Below are 15903 nucleotides of genomic sequence, written 5' to 3' on the forward strand. Positions count from 1 at the left end.
ATAGCATCCCAGCATCCCAGCAGTGGAGCATGCCCCGAGGGTTCTGCTCAAGTGGTTTCCAACTTCCAAAATGCTGTTGATCTTGCTGATCCAAGAATGAGGAAATCCCTCCAAGGTTCATTGGCTGACACAGTCCATCTCAGAGTCTCCATTCACCCAGATATTTGCTGTCAACACTTGGCTGGAAGAGTTGTTCAAGTTGTTCAGCCCTCCATCCTCTGCAGGCTCGAGTGGACTGCCATATCCCCATGTGCATCTGGACATGCCATCCACTGCTCCGTCTTCAGCGAATGGGGAGGCTGGGCCACAGCACCCACTGGTTTCCCTAAGAGATGGGGCTGCAGACAGAACTGACCTAGCAGCTGCAACCACCAGTGTGTGTGTAGGCTGCTGTGGGTGGCGGACTGAGCCTGACCCCACACCATCTAGCACACACAAGTCAGGTCTTGGGCCACCTCACTGAACTGCTGGATTAGGACTCCAGCCATGAGAAAAATTGCAGGATCTGACCATGGAGTGCATGTGTCAGAACTGGGTCTCCCCATTTCCTCATTCTTGGATCAGCAAGATCAACAGCATTTTGGAAGTTGGAAACCACTTGAGCAGAACCCTTGGGGCATGCTCCACTGCTGGGATGCTGGGATGCTATCAGGAGGCCCTTGTTCCCCATCTTGGGGTACTGAGGAGGTTGGGAGGCTGGGTGTGGCTTCTCCCCTTACCTCCCCTTCCCCAGACACAGGAGGAAGAAAAGGGAAATTGGAAACAAGGGTCTCACCCCCTTTCCCCTAATCCTCAACCCTTCCCACCTCTAATCAGTGGTCCACATGGGCATGCATCCTTGTCAACTATTTAAACATCACCACAATTAAATCTTAAAAAAAAAAATCTAAGCAGGGTCACACCTGGTTATTACTCAGATGGGAGGCTTGGTGACTGTTTGGTGAAAGAAGTGTCAGGGGACAAGTCAGGTTCCTTGGGTGGGTGAAGTGCCCTGGTGAGGCCAGTGCACCGGAAACCATCCCCCTTGTCTCCAGCACCCCTCCCCCTCCCATCCCTCCCAGTCATACAGCCTTAAGCCGAGGGACAGACAGCCAGCCACCCAATGCTTGTTCTCTCCTCAGTTTAATGGTGGTTAGTGGGATTGCCAAACCCCCTCCCCGTTCCCCTCCCTGCCCCGTACAAAATGTTGTGGTTTTTATTTTTTTTTAACAAGAAAAAGGGGGCCATAGCCAGGAATAGGGGGAGGGGGTGCAATCTGATATTTTCATACAGATTTTTGATTTTTTAATATATTATATATAAAACCATAGAGACCACATATTCCCCTCCCCCCAAACTCCTTTCCCCCTCCCCGGGGGGCCTGGAGGAGAGATGGGGAAGGCCCCCCAGGAGTGGGTAGACAGAGACACATGGGGGTGGGATAGACATGATGGGGGAGGCAGAGGGAAGGGGGACCCAGAAACCTGGGGAGGGGGTTTCTCCCCCACTGCCCCATCAGCTATGACACGAAGACACGGAATCCCTGCTTCACGCCCGCCCCCCCACCCTTCTCCCGACCGTGCAAACATGGCTTTGCAAAGAGGTGCCCAGAGCTCTACGAACTCTCACAATGGCTGGCATGGGGTCTGAGACCCCCCAAAGAAACCTGCGTTCCCCTTCCCTGCCCACCCACTTTCCCCAGAATCTGACCCCCTCCCATAAGACCTGGCTCGGTTGCCCCGGGGCCCTGGCCTGCCCCCAATCCTCAGCCCCCTACCCAATCCCCAATCCCTACTGCCCTCCCTGGACTCAGGGGTGTGTGTGTTTGTGTGTGTGTGTTGGGGGGGGGGTGTCTGGACCTTAGGTCCTTGGCCTCTGGAGCACCGAACATCTGAGTCCTCGCTCCTGGCCCCTGCGGGGATCCAGGCATCCAGCCCCCCGCCCCATCCCTGCCCAAGCATCCGACATGTTAGTGGTGGGGGGAGAAGCCCACCAGCCCCGGCTCTGGTAAATGTCTTTGCTGGCTCCTTGCAGCTGGCAGTGGGGCGGGGGGTAGAGGGGGGACCCCAGCCCAGGCCCAGGCCCGGGGTGAGGGTGGGATCAGATGAAGAATTCTTCTTTCCTCTTGTGTCCGTCGCTGCCGTTGAGGAAGGCTTCCCGGGCTTCTCCCTGCTCGTCCAAGCCACTGGCCTCATGGGTCAGATAGGAGCCTGAGCGCGACAAGGAAGTCCCCAGGGCAGACCCAGGAGTAGGGTGAGAGGGGACACACAGGGAGGGGTCAGGAAGGGGACAATCAGGGGATGAAAGCCACCTCCCCCTTCCCCTTGTCCCCATCAGCTCCCAGACTGCTTATTTCCATCTGCACCCTTAATTCAGCTTCTCATCGCTTTTAGAATCCAAGATTTAAAGCCCTGCCTTCTTTGGAATCAGCCTCAGGTCCCGCTGGATTTATTTAAAACATAAACTCATTGTTTGAATGGCAGAGAGCCTGCCATGGTGGGGACTGGGCCAGGTGGAAGGCAGAAGCCAGAACTTCATCCAGGTCTCCCTTGTGGGAGCCAACATCTGCAGCCACCCGGGGTGCTTTAACAGGAAGCTGGAATCCAATCCCCCCACAGCCCACCCCACTGCCTCAGGGCCTGACTGCCTGGCTCCCCCACCCTCCTGCTTTGGGCTCTGGGCCCCCGGGCTTCCCCAGGCCACAGCCCATTCCTGACCACACTCACCTTTCTGTCGTACAGAGCACCAGACCATACCCACTAGCACACATATGATGAGGAACACAAGGAGGGCCAGGATGCCCCCCACGATGGCGTACGGAACCGACGTCTGAGCCTCAACCACCGCACCGGGGTCTGCGGAGGGACGCGGTTGCAAGGCCAGGTTACCCCAAGTTCAACCCCAGCCAACTGCTGGGAACTCTGAAGCCATTCTGCTCCATGGATTGACTTCTGGGGGTGTCACGGCACAGCCCACTCGCATAATCCCTGCCCCTTGTGCACAGCATGACGCTCGTTAGGTGCCGGGGAGGGGAGTACAGCCACCCCTTTGCACATTTAGCTGGGGTCTCCTCCCAACACACCTGCTGGTGGGAAGTCTAAGGCGCAGATGAGAGGCTAGCGGGGTCAGATGCGAAGTCGGCCGGTGCCCAGTTGGCTGTCTACCCTTGAGTTACCTGCCCTGCCCTGCCCTGCCCAAGCGCAGCCCCCCACACCTGTGCCCTGCCCTCACCGTAGACCACCAGCACGTAGAGCGCCCTCGCGTGACCGTGCTTGTTGGACGCCTCGCAGGTGTAGGTGCCGTTGTCCGCTGACACCAGGCCCGGCAAGGTGAGCGTCTCCCCCACCGCCTCCGCCCTCTCTGGCAACGACTCATTGCCGCGGTTCCAGCGGATCTGGTTGGGCCTGGGCAGGGGGCCGAGGCAGAGAGGTGAAAGGAGACGTGTGACAGCCAGGACGCCAAGGTCCCGGCACCCAGGTGTGACCAGAGGAGTTGCAGCTGACCCTGCAGGACCTCCAAGCGGGAGGCCCCGCGACTGATCTACCCTTTCCTTCCCAGCCATCTGCCGCGGCTCCAAACCCTCCAGGGCCCTTCCACCCTGGCAGTCCTTCAGCCGCCCACCCCATCTTCCTTCCCTCCTGGGACTCAGGCGTCCAGGCCCTCAGCTCACCTGGGGTTCCCCGTGACCGCGCAGGTCAGCACCAGCGTGTCTCCCTCCCTCACCACGGCCTGGGAGGCATGGATCCGGGCTGTGGGGGAGTCTGCGGGCGGAAGAGCCAAGGGCGGGCTATCTCCAGGCCTTCACGCGGGGCCAAGCTCTCACTCCCAGCCCTGCAACCCGGTCAGCCGGGCACTTACACTGCACGTCCAGCACGTACTGCGTCTGCTTGCTGTGGCCCGCGGGCAGCGCCTGGTTCTGCGCCTCGCAGATGACGATGCCGCCGTCGTCCTTGCGGTCCACGCGAAAGCGTACCGTGCTTGCCACGCTCCACACCTTGCCGTTCTCCTGGCCACTGCTCACTCCTGCCCAGCGAGGACGGGGTCAGGCCTGCACTGCGGGCTGCCCACCCCAGCCATCGCCACGCCCCTGCCCAGATAACCAAGCCCCGCCCAGCCATCGCCACGCCCCTCACGCCTCTACCTGCAGACGACCAAACCCCGCCTCCCTCCGCCGTCGCCACGCCCCCTCACACCTCTGCGCACCGAGGGGCTGGTCTCTTCACCAAGCCACGCCCAATTCAGGTCCCCTACTCCGTTAAGGCCCGCCCACCTCTAGCATCGCCACGCCCTACACGTGGCCAAGTCCCGCCCATCCCAAGCTCAGCCTCCGCTAAGGCCCCACCCACAGCCCGCCCATTCAGTCATCGCCACGCCCCTGCACACCTCCGCGCACGGAGGGGCTGGTCTCTGCGCCAAGTCCCGCCCACCTCCGACGTCACCACACCCCCCTCACACCTTAAAGCGCGATGGACAAGCCCCGCCCATCAGCGCAAGCCCCGCCCAGCTCAGGCCCCGCCTCCCGCACCTTTGAGCTCCTTGCGATCGCGGTACCAACGCAGAACGGCTGCGGGGCGCGAACGCGGCACCAGGCAACTGAGCTCCACCTCGCCGCCCTCCACCGCCTGCTCGCGCACCTCCACCACTGGGTTCTCGGGCGCCACTGTGGCAGAGGGAGAAGGGGCAAGAAAGGCACCCTTAGGCTCCAAGCACCCAAGGCTGCAGGGCCCCAGTGCAACGCAGAGACAGGGTGGGGGAATGGAGGGAATGGGGATGCTGTAGTTGCTGGAGAGAGAGGCGGACGCGGATGGGCGGAGGGGAGGCTGGTACCTAGCACGGTGAGCGTGGCGATCTGGTGGTGGGTGTCCTCCGTGTACAGCTGGCAGAAGTAGCCCCCCTCGTCCTCCAGGCGGGCATCTGACAGCCGGATCCGCACCCTTCTCGGGGAGAACTCCTCGAGCTGGAAGCGCTCGTCCTTCAGGGCTGGTGTAGGAGGAAGGCAGGAGCTTGGGGGTCCAAAGCCCCCACCTTTCCTCTCCAAATTGAGAGGCCAGCCACTGCTTCTTTCCTCCAGCCACACCTCAGGGTGGAAGTGGGCCACGAAAGAATCCCGGGGAACCCAGAATGTTCTGGCAACTATTGCCTGCAGTCCCAGGGGTCCAGGCCCCCAGCCCCTCCTCCCTCACACCCAGGGTTCCAGCCCAGCCCCTCGTCCCTCACACCCAGGGGTCCAGCCCCAAGCCCCCCAGCCCCATCCCCCTGCCTCCAGTGCTCACCCCGGGTGCCGTTGAAGAACAATGTCTGCCGGACAGGGTTCTGGATGACCACGATGGACCCGTCATACTGGTGCAGGCGGCAGGTGATCTCGGCCACACCTCCCTCGGCCACGGTCACGTTCTCAGTCTGCACTTCCTGCCCTGTCCCTGCACAGACAGACAGCACTGGAGGGTCACGGAGAGCTAGCGTCCCATCCATCCTCTCTGCCTCCTAGTCTCCTGTCTGTCATTCTCCTTAGCGTAGCCCATGCTGCGAGGCCTGGGGGCCAGAGCAGCTGAGGACTGGAGCTGTAACGAGGCAGGGGTGTGTGTGTGTGTGTGCGCAGCACAGGCACACAGGAGCTCCAGGAGTGTCTAGGGAGAAGTTTCCAACCTGGACCTTAAAGTGGGCAGAAGGGCAGTGAGCATGAGCGAGGTCACCCATGTGACATTGGACACAAGTGAGCCCAGCTGAAACCAGACCACCTGCCCACCAGGATCCCCCAGGTCACGAGCAAAATCAGTGGTTCTTGTCTTAACTCACTGAATTATGGCAGGCAAGGGGGACAATCCGTTCCACCGTCTTCCCCCCGCCCCTCTAAAGTTAACTGATGCAGTGCCCAGCCAGGCTACACTTTTCAGCATGTGCAGTTCTTCAGTGCCAGGTGACCGAGAGGGACAAGGGTTGCACAGCCTGGCCCCTCGCCAGCCCCAGCTTCAGTCCTTCATGCTGCCTGGCAGAATGGAGAGGACTCCCGGGAGCTGAGGGGAGGGCAGCATCAAAGACAGGAAGGGGTGGGGTGGGGGTCCCTGACTGTCTCACTGCCCCCATCTGGCTTTGTAGGACTAGGATATGGGAAGAAATGACTCTCCTGTGCAGCGGCAGAGACTTCAGGGCTGTGGGTCAGAGCAGTGAATCCACACAGTTAATCCCTGGGAGCCAAGCCGAGAGGCAGCGTGGCAGTGGCCGTGGCCAGCGGCATCCCTGCTCACCAGCTACTCAATACAGGCTTCCGGGAGCCTGCAGCATGAGACAATGGAGCATGGACTCAGGTTGTTTTTGCAACAAAATTATCTTCTCATTCCACCATTTCCATGAAGGCAGACCTTCAGACAGACAGACAGACACACACACTTACACACTTTTCATGTTCTGGTTCACTCCCCCAAATGCCTATAACAACCAGGTCTGGAGAGCAGCATGGTAGCCTAGTAGCTTAAGTCCTAGATTTGCACATGACGGGATCCCATATGGACACCAGTTTGTGTTCCAGCTCTGCTCCGCTTCCCATCCAGCTCCCTGCTTGTGGCCTGGGAAAGCAGCCGAGGACGGCCCAAAGCCTTGGGACCCTGCACCTGTGTCGGGGAGACCTGGAAGAGGCTCCAGCTGTTGTGGCCACTTGGGGAGTGAATCAATGGACAGAAAATCTTCCCACCTCTCCTCCTCTGACTTTCCAATAAAAATAAATACATCTTCAAAAACAGAAACAACAAAACAAAAAACCAGGTGTGGGGCACACTGAAACCAGGGCTCAGAGACTCCACTCGGGTCTCCCACACGGCTGTAGGAACCAAGCACTTGGCGTCCTCTGCTGCTTGCCCAGGCGCATTAGCAGGGAGCTGGACAGGAATTAGAGCGGCATGGAGTTGGAACTGGCATGGTGATACAGGATGCCCATGTTGCAGGCACTGACTTAAGCCACCATCAGCTTGCTCAAGAGTCCCATGAGGCACTTGCTGTGCTTGAGCCCCGGGGACAAGAGCATCGCCTGCATAATTTCTGCGGTTCCCACGTTCTGAAGGTTTCACTCATCCCCTTATTTCCTGACCTTATTTCCAGTGACAAGTAAGATGAAAGCCTCCATCCCAGAAAGCCTTTCCCACTGACAGGGAGGTAGTGCCTCAGATGGGTCGCTTTCTCTGCTCAGAGGAGTTTCCAATCACAGAGGCTAAGGGGGGACCCCATGAATTCTAGGGGAACTGCAGGCCTCCTATCCCAGTCTTTACAGCTTTGTCCAGTGGAACAGAAGCAAAACTGTCATGAGGTCATGGGGGGGGCGGAATTACCCAAAGAAAGGACATAGGTAATTTTTCTTTTTCTTTTTTTTTAAGATTTATTTTATTTTTATTGGAAAGTCGGATGTACAGAGAGGAGGAGAGACAGAGAGGAAGATCTTCCGTCCAATGATTCACTCCCCAAGTGACCGCAATGGCCGGTGCTATGCCGATCCGAAGCCAGGATCCAGGAACTTCTTCTGGGTCTCCCATGCGGGTTGCAGGGTCCCCAGGCTTTGGGCCGTCCTCGACTGCTTTCCCAGGCCACAAGCAGGGAGCTGGATGGGAAGTGGAGCTGCTGGGATTAGAACTGGTGCCCATATGGGATCCCTGTGCGTTCAAGGCAAGGACTTTAGCCGCTAGGCCACGCTGCTGGGCCCGAGATAGGTCATTTTTCTACCAGGTGATCTTAACACAACTTGGAATGACAATGTGATGTGTGACGCTCTAGCAGCCACCTTGGATCAGGAGGACATGGTGAAAGAAAGAGCTGGAAGGTGCTTGAATCTCTAATGCAGATGGATGGCTGCTTACAAGAGCCCTAGCTCTCTCACCCTGCTGCTCCCTGAAATCTGCTACACTTGATCTTAGCCAAAAGGCCGAGAAGTGATAAACACAAATACGCAAGTACACTTCAAAAACTCTAGAGACACACATGGCACGATGGCCCAGTGGCTAAATCCTTGCCTTCATGCACCAGGCTCCCATATGGGTGCCGATTTGTGTCCTAGCTCTGTTCCACTTCCCTTTCAGCGGCCGCAATGGCTGGAGCTGAGCCAATCTGAAACCAGGAGCCAGGAACTCTTCCAGGTATCCCACGCAGATGCAGGGTCCCCAGGCTTTGGGCCGTCCTCGACTGCTTTCCCAGGGCACAAGCAGGGAGCTGGATGGGAAGCGGGGCCACCAGGATTAGAACCGGCACCCATATGGGATCCCGGTGTGTGCAAGGCGAGGACACTGGGCCCAAATCTGCCTTTTCAATTAAAAAAAAAAAAAATCTCTAGAGAAAATGGGTTTATTCTGGCACAAACAATTGAAATTCATACTCACAGCTTGTTTTTTTTCCCATAATGTATACCTTCCATGAACTATCTGAGGTGGCTCTAGCACCTCCTGGAATACCAACCACCACGTAGCCAACCCCTGCCCCAAATATGCTCTCTCCTACGTTTTCTCAGGCTCCACACATGTCACCGTTGGAGGTTTGGCATGCCTGTTAAGTCACCCTCTTGGGATGCTGAGATCTGCTCCGGATCCCACCTTCCTGCTACGTGCACCCTGAGAGGCTGGGTGATGACTTCTATGGGAGACCCAGATTGGGTTCCTTACTCTTGCCTTGGCCCCAGCTGCTGTGGGCATTTGAGGGACAAAGCAATGAAGAAAAGATCTCTCCATGTCTCTCTTTGCGTTTCAAGTAAAAAAAAAAATTAGAAAAAGAAAATGTCACAACTACCCGCTCACCACGTCAAAACTTGAGACATCGTCCGAGTTTTCTCTCTCTCCTTCCACTCCATCTATTATCCATTCCGTCAGCAGGTGCTGCCCACTGTACCCCACGTCCACTCCCCTGTGGCCGCCTCTGCTGCCATCACCCTCATCCCACAACACCATCTGTCCCTGGGCACCCTTCAGAGCCCTCATGGGTCTCGCTGCTCCATGCCTGCCTCCTATGAGGCCCTTCTCCACACGTTGTTTTATTTCCAAAAAAAAAAAAAAAAAAAAAGCAAATTGAATCAAGCCACTTCTTTTAACTGCTGACCCTGCCAAGAGCTGTTGATGACACGGAGCAGCCAAGGGCCGCTCACCCAGGCTGAGGCCTGACCCCTGCCCGACCTCGGGCACAGTCCCATGGAGGGAGGTTACCACGGCTCCTAGTGACACAGCCCCAGCTTATTTCTTCCACCTGCTTCATGCCTGGCAGCCCAGGCTTGTGCCTCAGCTTCTTCATCGACAGAGACACTTCCTCTCAGGGCCAGCTCAATGCGAGCCGCTGCCCTCATCCCCCATTTCATAGATGTGGAGAATGAGGCCTGGCGGGAGTGTTGGAGCCAAGGTGTACCAGAGAAGTCATGGGCAAATGTCATGGACTCCCAGGAACCATCTGGGTCTGACCCCCCTAAATGTATCCCCTGCTCTCTGCCGGAAGGTGCACATGGGGTGAGGGGGGGCCTTTTGTCTCTCTCCCTCCCCCTCCAGAGGAGTCAGTAACCAACAGTGCCTGTGCCTAGAATATCAATGCCTTGGGAGCTTTTGTTTCGGGAGTTTGGGGGTGGTGGGGGCGGGACTTTCTGGTCCGAGAGGGGCTGAGCTCCAGGGACTGAGGCACTGGGATGGTGCCCCGAGAAAGGGACAGGGTAGGGTTTGCGGGAGAGTGGGTGGGCAGGTGATGTGAGGCTCCTCAAGGAGCCCACAGACCCAGGAATCCCTTCCCCCCTCCCAGCCACCCCTGCTTCAGGACCCCAGACCCCTGCCCCCTACCCCCGCCAGCCCCCTCCCTCCAGCGGGCTGCAGGGGTCTGCCTGCTCAGCATCCTCCTCTTCCTGCAAACCTAGGAATCTGAGCTGAGCCCTCCCAGGCTTCTCTTCCTGTCCCTCCCCCCCCAACTGAGTCTCGGAGGAACCGGGAGCTGGGGGTCCGGAGCACACAGCTGGTGGATGTTTCCACAGTGATTAAGCGGGCTGGGGGGAGCACTGCCTGGGTCCTGAGTCAGCGAATACCCAAGGGAGTCTCAAGGTCACGCTGCAGGAAGGTCACAGCCACCCCCTCTGGGCTGGGTCCCCAGGGGGCTCCTGGCACCTTGCCTCTCTTCCCCCTTCCTCCCCTGGGAGGTGGTACATCCCTGCATCTTGACCGAAACCCCCCCGCAGCCCCCCATCAATGGCGGAGTCCGAACATCCTTGCACAAAGATTCGATTCTTCCCCAGCTCAGCCTTGTGAAGGCGCCTGTATTCGCGGGACCTAGGCAGCAGGGTCCCAGCCCCCTCTGGGAAACCTGGAGTTGGACAACATCAACCTCCCCAATCCCTTCTTCCCTCAGGACCTAGCAGTCTGCACCCCAACCCTTTCCTCAAGACTCCCAGTCTCCCTCCCTCACAGGCAGGGGCCGTCCCCTCCTCCCTCCCGCGGGCTCAGGGGTCCAGCCCCAGCCCCTCCTCCCTCACACCCAGAGGTCCAGCCCCTCCTCTCTCAGGCCCAGGGGTCCAGTCCCAGCCCCTCCTCTCTCCCTCAGGTCCAGGGGTCCATCCCCCGCCCTTCCTGTCTCACACCCAGAGGTCCAGGCTCCAGCACCATCCCTATTGGAAACTTCTAACCTAGGTCTGTGGTCCAGCCTTGCTCAGCCCTCAGCCGCCCTCCTAGCTGGGGGGCCCAGGAAGCAGGTCGTGGGGGTGTGGGAGTGAGTCAGCAGCTTCACACACAAAGTCCTCCCTGTGGCCCCGACATTCCTGGGATATTCGGGACTCCCGGGATGCCTGATCTCAGGCCCATCCAGGGGGTGGGGCGCCCCAGGGGGCGGTCCCTGAATGTAGGCTGGGGCCTCATTCCTAGGCCCTGTCATTGAGCCCCCATGGTCTACCTCGCCCCCATCCCTGCTGCCCTCCAGTCACGCCCTGCCCAGGGGTGGGGGTCTGGCCCTGGACCTGCTCCCTTGCCCCCACAGGGTTCTGGTGCCAGGGCCTGGGGGTGTGTGTGTGCGGCCAGTTGGCCAGCAGTGAACAGCGGGTGCTTGGGTCCTGGTGCCACAGGCCCTTGGCTGCTGGCGGGTCTGTCTCCCGTTCTCCCCTTCCCAGAAGCAGAAAGCTGCCTTTGTGTCCCCCAACACGGGGACAGGCCAGGCTCACATGACTTTAACCCACCCCTCGGCCCAGCCTTGCCGTGGCTAAGGTCTTGGAATCCGTTGCAGAACCTGACCCCCACCCCCGGCTCTGGGTGGGTAGGGGTCAACAACAGATACTTCTAAGACCCAGTCTTGGGGGTGGCTAAGGATGGGACCACCCCACTGTTTGCAGCACGAATGCTCAGAACTTCCATGGGGGTAGGAATGAGTCATGGAACGAGGCGGGGACTTCATCTCAATGAATAACCCACCCACCATCATGGCCAGTCCCCCATTTCCCCCCGCCCTGTCTTCCCCCTGTCCTTCCATCTTTGCATCTGTCTATCCGTCTATTGCCTGTTCCGTTCCGCTCAGGGTCTAGCCTGTGGCCCTCTGCTTGTGCTCCATGTGGTCCTATCCCGGCCCACCTCAGCCCCTCGGCCAGCTTAGATCCCAGCATCCTCTGCTGGGACTCCCAGGGCTCCTGGCTCGGGAGGGGAGGACCTTTTTGAGTTCCACGGACCCCTGTCTCCCACCCTTGTTCCTGCCGGCCAATTGAGAGGAAATGGAACCGGGCTTGGCCTGCAACCATGGAGATCAAGGCCATTCAGAAGTAGCCAGTGAAGAAGCTCTCATCAGCCACTCAGGCCGTGGACAGCAGCTCAGCGAAGAGGGAAAGTGAGCCCCATGGAGAGGCCGGGTAGGCCTGGGCCTCGGGAGACGGCCAGCCAAGGCCGGGCCCAGCTCCTCCACTTGCTGGAAGCCTCGCTTCCTCACGACACCCATGTCATTCAATTTAGGGAAAGTTTGCTGAGAGGATTAAGATGCCAGGAGGTGAGGAGGGACCAGGCCAGAGAGCTGTGTGCCCCAACAGCCCAAGGGTGAGCCATCCCCCTATGCTAGGTTCAGAGTGTCCCTGGCTCCAAGCTGTAAAGATTCTACATGGTAACAACGTCAGGATCTGGGAATGTCAAGAGACTGGGAGGTTTGGGGATGTGAAAGACGCTGGGCTGCTAGGATGCTAAGGGCATCTGGGTCCTAGATGCGGCAAGATGTTAGGATGCTAAAGACTTCAGGATTCTAGAATCCCAGTGACGCAGAAGGTCTAAAAAACCCTCTGCTGACGGGGATCATTGCAAGCTAGGAACCTGGTTTAAGGAAAAAAAGGAAAATGTGACCCACAGCTAAGGCGCCGAGGAGATCATCTGGGAAACCATTGTGGGTCTACAAGCAAGAGCAGAGGTGACATGGAAAGTTCTCAGAGTCTGCCTCACCCCCAGACCCCCAGAAGGCTGTAGAAAGAGGAGCAGGGGGAAGGCAGTGTGAGCAAAGCTTAGCCGCCCCCTCCCACCTTGACCCTGCCCAGGGGCGGGAGGCCCTGACCCTAAGGTGGGGGAGAAGCCACCATACTGGGTATGCTACAAACCCGGCGCAGCCCCAGCCAGTCTTCCCTTTGGGGTAACCAAGTTCAACATCCTCACTTTACAGAGAGAAAACTGAACCCGGAACAGGGGGTGTCTGCTTTGGCCTGCTGGGCCAAACACAAGAGGCAAAATGGAAATCCACCTCCCTGACCCCTGTGCCCCTGCCCAGCCCCGGGGTCACCTGGTCACCGCTGCTCCCCCACACCCCCACCAAGTTCCTGCATTCCTCATTCTGCCCAGCGACCTCCCCAGCTGTCCGCTCCTCCTATCAGGGCTTGACCCCTCAGCAAGGGGACGACCCATGGCACGCTACACACACACACACACACACACACACACACACACACACGGTATGGGTGACATTTCCTGACCTTGTCCCCAGCCTCAGGGTCACCCCACCTTGCGGGGTGGTCTCCAGCTTCTCCAAGTGTGTGACCATTGGGGCTGCATGTCCTGCAGGGGAGCAGTTCCCTGACTCCTGGCCTGGGCGTGTGAACCCATGGTGAGGGTTTGGGGATGCATCTGCTAAGCCCACGTGGGTGCCCACATGTCAGGGCTCCCCAGCCCCCCTCACCCTTCCTCAGCCGCGCACACAGGGACATCTCTCCCCCTCCCCAGGGCTCGCCACATCGCCCTGCCTGGCTCAGGGCACAGAGGCACACAGGACATGGAGGATCCCAGGGTGAAGGTTGCAGGGGCAGAGAGAGAGGGTACAGGGAGACCTGGGACAGAGGGAGATGGGTGGTGGGGCAGGATAGAGAAAGAGGTGACAATGAGAGGAAGAGGAGGCAGAAATGCAGGGGACAGAGAAGAGTAAATGGAGAGAAGGGACAGGGGACAGAGTGACCCAGGAAAAAGGCAGAGGCCGGAGGACAGAGGTGGGCCACAAAGAGAGGCTAGAGGGATGAGGAACAGAGAGACAGATAAGGAACGCGGCGGACAGACAGGAGGGACGGGACTTGGAGACAGACGCAGAGGACAAGGGTAGGGGGACAGGGAGGCGACAGAGGGATCGAGACACCGGGGAGGACAGTGGGTCCGGCCGGGAGAAGGCGGGCTGGTTGCGGGCACAGGGAAGGAGGAGGGGGTCTCGAGCCCTTTGTCCCCGCCGGGATCCGGGCCTGTGGGTGAGGAGGGAGGGGGGGCTGCGGCACGACGGCCGGGGCCAGCGCCCCCTCCCCCAGCTCGCGGCTCCCAGCTGTCGGCCCCGCGCTGCGCTTTGTCCCGGGGAGGGGGGCCCAGCCCGGCCCCGCGCGCGCATTGTTCGGCCTCTGCGGCCCCGCGCGGTAGCTCGGCTGTCATCGCGGCGCGCCCCCCCAGCCCGAACCCCGACCGGCCGAGCCCGGCCCCCGACCCTACCTGGCCCCGCCGCGGCCGCCCACAGCAGCAGCAGCGGCCACTGGAAGCGCCGGGCCCGGCCCATGGTGGTGCCGCCACCGCCGCCGCCGCCGCCGCCGCCGCTCGCTCCCGGCCCGGCACCTGCACCGCCCGCGCCGCCGGTCCCGCCCCCGATCCCCGCCCCCTGCCCGCCCAGAGGCGGGGCACCGAGGCCGGGGCGGGGCCAGGCTGGGGAGGGGGCGGTGGTGGAACAGCCCCGAGACAATGGGGGTGGGGGGCGAGGGCAGCGCGGGGTGCGCGCCCAGGGCAGGTGTCGCCGGGGGGCGGTGGCGCTGGGGAGGTGAGAGCGCCGTGCGGAGGCGTTGGAGTGTGCGGTGCGAAAAGGGGGTGCGTGCGAGGGTGTTGCTGCGGGCTGGGTGCGGGGTGCAAGCTGTGCGTGACGGCTGTGGGGAAGGGACTGCGGGGGCGAGAGGCGCAGTGAGCATGAGAGGCGTTCTGGGCACGGGTGCGTGTGAAGGTGAAGGTGTCAGGGCCGGCCGGGGGACCTGGACTGGGACCCCTCGTGGGGTCGGTTCCCTCCCAGTCTAGTCCTGGCTGGGAAACCCTGTGTGGCCGCCTCCTTCTCGGGGCAGTGAACCAGCTGGAGAGGAGCCCGAAGCCCCTGGGGACTCCCAGGAGGGTCTGGCCTCTCGGTGGTCTTGCCTCTCCCTCCCAGTCCATAGGACTGGTCATTTCCCCCATCCTGCGAGGGCACTGCTCCGAGCCCTCTCCATTGGCTGCCATGGACCTGGTGCACCTTACCAACCTGGAGGACCCAGGAGGACTGGGTGAAGGAGGAGGCCTCCACAATCAGGTAAACTGAGGCCCAGAGATGCCCGTGATGAAAGTGATGAAAGTCCGTATTCGTTTTCTCTCATCACCTCTAAAAAAAATAAACTCTCCATCCGGGCTCCGCAAGGGACTTCATCTCCCAACATCCTTAAAGCTCCAGTCGGCTCTTAGGTCCCCAGGACCAGAACTTGAACACCCTTTTTCCTTCTCAGCTCTCAGCCCCCCGCCTCCCAATGTGCGGTGACTGGGAAGAGAGGTGGCTGAGCTGAAGGAGCTGAAATCCTCCCTCCCAGATCCACCACTGCCCGGCTGGCCTGGACTGGCAGGGTGAGAGGTGCTGAGCCTTCAGACCCTGGGCAGTCCATAGCTGCGTGGTCCAGCATCCTTGCCCAGGACTCCTGGCAGGTGTGCACAGGCCTCCCTGCACTGGGCCCCCCTGGGAGGTGTGGGCTTGCTTCTCATCTGTTATCTGCGGGTTTCTGCGGGCACCATGAGAGTGGTAATCCCATCTCTGCCCTTTATTGCCAAGGCCTCTGTCCATCGCAAGTCTAGTTACAGGTGACAGCAAATCCAACTCGAGAAAAGAGTAGTGAGTGTTGTGGGGCTGTGGGTTAAGTTGTTGCTTGAGGACACCTGTGTCCCATGTCGAAGCTCGTGGGATCCTCAGTCCGGGAGACTCTGCTAGCTCACTTGGGAGGAAGCAGAGGCTGGCCCAAGGGCTCAGGAGGGAGTGGGTCCCAGGCATGAGTGGGCCGTGTGTGAGTTTGTGCAGGCTTGGGGTGCACTTTGCTGCTTTCCGGGCAGAGACTTCTTGGATGTGGCTGTCCAACCTTCCTTCGAGGCCTGCTGATGCAATGGGAACTTTGGGAGTGGGTTCTAGGTGTAATGTCAGGAGTGGAGGACGCCACCCTAAGGCTGTGAGGTGGGCAGGACTGAATGGATCCTGTACGTGGTAGAACCCTTGTATGAGCCAACCAAGAACTAGCTCACAACTCTACTTATTGGGCTAATCGGTTTTCCTTTGTTTCAGCTCTTGGGAACTGGATATCTTGTTAAAAAGCAGCTTTGTCCATTGTATGGCAACGGATTCACCCTGAGCTCATGGAGGCAGCTCTGTTTGCAGAGTGAAGTGTGGTAAGGAACAGCTTGTATTGTGTGTTTTAAGATTTTATTTAGGGCCCGGCGGCGTGGCCTAGTGGCTAAAGTCCTC

The 15903-nt window shown here is 59.6% G+C and overlaps 1 protein-coding gene across 1 annotated transcript; it reads right to left on the reverse strand.

Moving 5' to 3' along the window:
- Positions 1 to 1192: 1192 nt before the first annotated feature.
- Positions 1193 to 14018, reverse strand: CADM4 (cell adhesion molecule 4). Its single transcript, XM_058675142.1, has 9 exons — positions 13884 to 14018; positions 5253 to 5399; positions 4807 to 4959; positions 4505 to 4639; positions 3838 to 4002; positions 3650 to 3740; positions 3211 to 3383; positions 2706 to 2834; positions 1193 to 2189 (listed from the first exon to the last, which is right to left on the reverse strand). The coding sequence occupies exons 1-9, from the start codon at positions 13945 to 13947 to the stop codon at positions 2080 to 2082; spliced, it is 1167 nt and encodes a 388-aa protein (XP_058531125.1). The 5' UTR covers positions 13948 to 14018; the 3' UTR covers positions 1193 to 2079.
- Between the last annotated feature and the right edge of the window lie 1885 nt (positions 14019 to 15903).

The sequence above is a fragment of the Ochotona princeps genome, chromosome 16 (assembly GCF_030435755.1).
Source record: "Ochotona princeps isolate mOchPri1 chromosome 16, mOchPri1.hap1, whole genome shotgun sequence".
Lineage (NCBI taxonomy): Eukaryota > Metazoa > Chordata > Mammalia > Lagomorpha > Ochotonidae > Ochotona > Ochotona princeps.

Excerpts from the sequence above, each read along its gene's own strand:
- CADM4 (XM_058675142.1), bottom strand. The coding sequence starts at position 13,947 with ATGGGCCGGGCCCGGCGCTTCCAGTGGCCGCTGCTGCTGCTGTGGGCG. Across the intron at positions 5,400-13,883 it reads GGCGGCCGCGGCGGGGCCAG|GGACAGGGCAGGAAGTGCAG; the intron begins GTAGGGTCGGGG and ends CTGTCTGTGCAG. Across the intron at positions 4,960-5,252 it reads GTTCTTCAACGGCACCCGGG|CCCTGAAGGACGAGCGCTTC; the intron begins GTGAGCACTGGA and ends CTCCTACACCAG.